This window comes from Mus musculus, chromosome 16 (genome assembly GCF_000001635.26).
Source record: "Mus musculus strain C57BL/6J chromosome 16, GRCm38.p6 C57BL/6J".
Classification (NCBI taxonomy): Eukaryota; Metazoa; Chordata; class Mammalia; order Rodentia; family Muridae; genus Mus; species Mus musculus.
In genome coordinates, this window is record NC_000082.6 from 19623843 (window position 1) to 19627775 (window position 3933).

The 3933-nt window shown below is 35.9% G+C and overlaps 1 protein-coding gene across 1 annotated transcript; it reads right to left on the bottom strand.

Moving 5' to 3' along the window:
* Positions 1-314: 314 nt before the first annotated feature.
* On the bottom strand, positions 315-1259 carry Olfr171 (olfactory receptor 171). The gene has a single exon (NM_146958.2). It carries the CDS (start codon positions 1257-1259, stop codon positions 315-317), a length of 945 nt encoding a protein of 314 aa, NP_667169.2.
* Positions 1260-3933: the final 2674 nt, after the last annotated feature.

A 3933-nucleotide genomic window follows, 5' to 3' on the forward strand; every position in this document is an offset into this window, starting at 1 on the left:
TTTTGTTGCAATTACTAAAATTAATTAATCAATTTTAATAGAAAAAAATTTTCCTTTGCATTAGTTTAGAAAATTGCTACAGTGGTTGGAACACATAATTCCAAAATATTTTCTATAAATACATTAAAAACATTTTGTCTTCTTAGATAATGTATATTGTTGCCTTACTACAGCACAGCAAGACTTTATCGTGGGCTTCTCTATACAGACATAAACACATACCTGGGTACAATTACTCATTACTCTGAAGTAAATATGTGAAACAAGCTTAAGAATGTGAGTCTACAAAACACAAAAATGAGGCATTTTTCTATTCATTCTTTATTCAGAATATTACTTTGGACTATGTTTTTCAAAGCCATGAGGACATCTTTATTCCGAAAGCTATAGATTATGGGGTTGAGTGTGGGTGTCAGGATGGTGTAGAATATTGCCAGAAACTTATCCTGCCCTGGAGTGTGGTATGAGCGAGGTCTCATATATGTGAAAATGAATGGCCCGTAGTACATTATGACAACTACCATGTGGAATAAACAGGTGGAAAAGGACTTTTGCCGGGCCCCTGATGAGTGCATTTGGAATACAGTGAGGAGAATTTGCACATAAGATATAGAGATCATGGAAAATGGGATCAGCAGAAAAATAATGCCACTCACATAAACGCCTCGTTCATAGTGTGTTGTGTCTATACATGACAACTTCAACATGGCAGGGACTTCGCAGAAAAAGTGATCAATGGCCCTTGAGTGGCAGAAGGGAAAGTGTAGTACAAAAGCTGTGTGGACTATGGAGTTGAGGATCCCCACCAGCCAGGAGCCTGCAGCCAGGAGCCCACTGAAGTTATCCCTCATCAGCACAGGGTAGCGAAGTGGGTGGCAGATGGCCACATATCGATCATAGGACATGACTGCCAAGAGAAGGCACTCACCACCTAGCAAGGTAAGAGAGAGAAATATCTGGAAGGCACAGCCTGCAAAGGAAATAGTTCTGCTGCCTGAGAGGAAGTCAGCAATCATTTTAGGAACAATGTTGGAAATGTGCAAGATATCCATGAAGGAGAGATGACTGAGCAGGAAATACATTGGGGTATGGAGTCGAGAATCCCTGTGGATTAGGAGGATCATGAGGGCATTTTCTGTTATAGTCATAATAAAAATGAAAAATATAACTGAGAAAAAAGTTAAGCTTATCTTTGAAGAGGAGAACAGTCCCAAAAGGATGAAGTCGCTGTTAAAAGTGTAGTTCTCACGTTCCATCATATTTCCTCCTATTTTACCTACAAAGAGATGGTTATTTAATTATGAAAAAGTTTTTAAATCTTGGACTTACTCATAAGTTTAAGAAAATTAGTAGATACGTAATTTGTGTTCACCATCAAATGTCTCATAGAGGATTTCAGAGTGGATGTGTTGTATGAATATATATACATATACATATATATATGTATATATATATATGTATATATATGTATGTATATTTTGTTGTGGCTCTAACAGATTTTAGTATCTAGTGTGGAATGTAGCTCTTTATATTTTAAATGTCATAACTGCACCTATTACATATGCCTTACTTTAGTCAGTCATTTATTGAGTAAAGCTTTCACAATTCCACACACTGTGTAAACTCCACTAGGGATTCCTTTGGGTGGGACTCTCTCTAGGACCTAGGCATTGTAAAATCATTCATTAATTAACTATTTGAAACACAGACTTTCCTACTCTTTTGCACTCACATCCTCCTTGAGATCTTGAGTGAAGAGAAATGATATCTGGTTATGAAAGGAAGGAAGGAATAATAATGACAGCATGAATTGTGTGGGTCATTTCATGTTGAGCTTAATTAACACAATAGAAAAAAACTGCCTGAAGTAAGTTATAGAAACGTTCAATACTTCTTTCAAATGACTCCATGACTAAACATCAGTGTGCCTTTTTGTTTCTGATAGACAGACAGACAGACAGACAGATGGAGAGACAGATACAGACACAGAGTGGCAAAACAAAGATGGAGGCAGAGATTCTATATATACTTAAAAAGTTCCTTTTCATGAAATGTTTGTTAAAATTCTTAACTTTCACAGTTCTTTATTGACCCTGCTAATCTGCACAGGTGGATTAGCTGATTTTTACCTGAGAATCCACTTACAGGACTCACTTTGAGTCAGGCTGTGAATAGCTCATTACTGAGTAATGTTCCACTTAATTCACTTTTAAGTTACTTTCTAGTTTTAGGCACAGCTATATATCAACATCTTATAAACTATATAAGCTTTACTGCGTTCTATCATTTGCCTTTATTTCATTTAGTTACTAATATGTATGTGCACACTTTCATATGTCCACATGATGTGGGGAACAGAAGGGGCTGGAAAACCAGATCTTTAGAGTCAGTTATCTCTTTCTATGTCTTAAAAATTATATTTGGCATTATAATATAATTATATTATTTCCCCCTTCCTTTTCCTACCTCCAAAACCCTCCTTAATCTTTTTCAAATCTAATCAATGACTTCTTTTTTTAAATAATTGTAGTTTTGTGGAGGCAAGGGTCTAATAATAAATATAATGTTCTATGTCTGGATACATGTATGTTTGTCTTCAGAGATTATCACTTAGAATTGGGTAACTAGTGAGCTCTTCCCTGAAAGAGACTATTTCTCCAGCTCTCAGTATTCCTTATTTGCCTGTTTATGTAGGGCTGAGGGCTCCTGGGCTTTGCCCTGTCCACAGTAGCATGCTGGTTGGTGCTGTCACTCCCTGTATATTAAGTGGGTTTGGGGTTCCTTAGAGAAAAAAGAATTCAACATATTGTATGAAAATTTCTGGGGCAGTTTCACACTAAGATATACACATGGATATATGCTTATAAAAGCAAACTGGCACTCCTGAGTTAGCTAGTAAGCTGATTACAAATTCATTTTCCAACAACTGATTTGTTTGTTTGTGTTGTGTTTGTGTGGTGTATGTATGTGTGGGGCAGTGGGTGCCCTTTTACAACTCTAGTTATATTCAATCATTGCAGAGTGACCTACACTTTTTACTGACAGCCAGATTTAATAAGATCATACATTTCACAGTGTTATCAAATTCATAATGCCAGACGCTGAGCTATTACAATAAATTCCATCTAATAGCCTTCCCCCAACAAAGCCATGACTGAGTATTTATAGCTCTAGAGCTCATAGATTCAGAATGTTGTCATTCTGTACAACCTAGAAAAACTCCAAATCTTGTTACCTCTCTCCTATTAATAAATCAGACCTATATACAAATCACACTTCTATAAGCTCTGCCTTTGTAAACAGTTTTCATGTAATATGTCCTCTCAGATCTTATGAACTATGTGTAGACATGGTGATTCTAAATTTGTATTCCTCACTCTCTTCTTTCAATTGAACAAATGTCGATTAATTCAGTACCATGTGTGTATTCCTGAGCTATTCATTTTTCCTGAAGCCTGTAAAATAACTGATAGTGTTCTCCAGTTATATTCATGAGGGTGAAAGCGAAAATAGCATATCTTTATCATTTTCCCTTTTATAGATTTGAGCACCTTGTTATGAACAGTTTCAACAGGAAGATTGCAGGAGCAGAAATATGGGAGTTTACTCTGCCTTCAAATGAGTACATTCTCGTTCACAAGACTTCCTCCAGGTTGCCAATGTCAGCACCTACTTTATTTGAAAATTTTCCAAAAAATTGTTTTATGTTCATTACTTGCCTATCTCAGTGAAGACAGAACTTATGTCTGTTGTATTATATACCTGATGCTGCCAAATTACAGTATCTGTAAAATATTCATACAGTAAGACTGACTAAGGGAAAAGGAGACGGTAATTCTGAGAATTTAGAAAATGACTTTGCAGTTAGTCTGGTTCCATTTATCTACTCTACCATCAAAAAAAAGTTGCAGAAAGTAAAATTTTATTAAAATT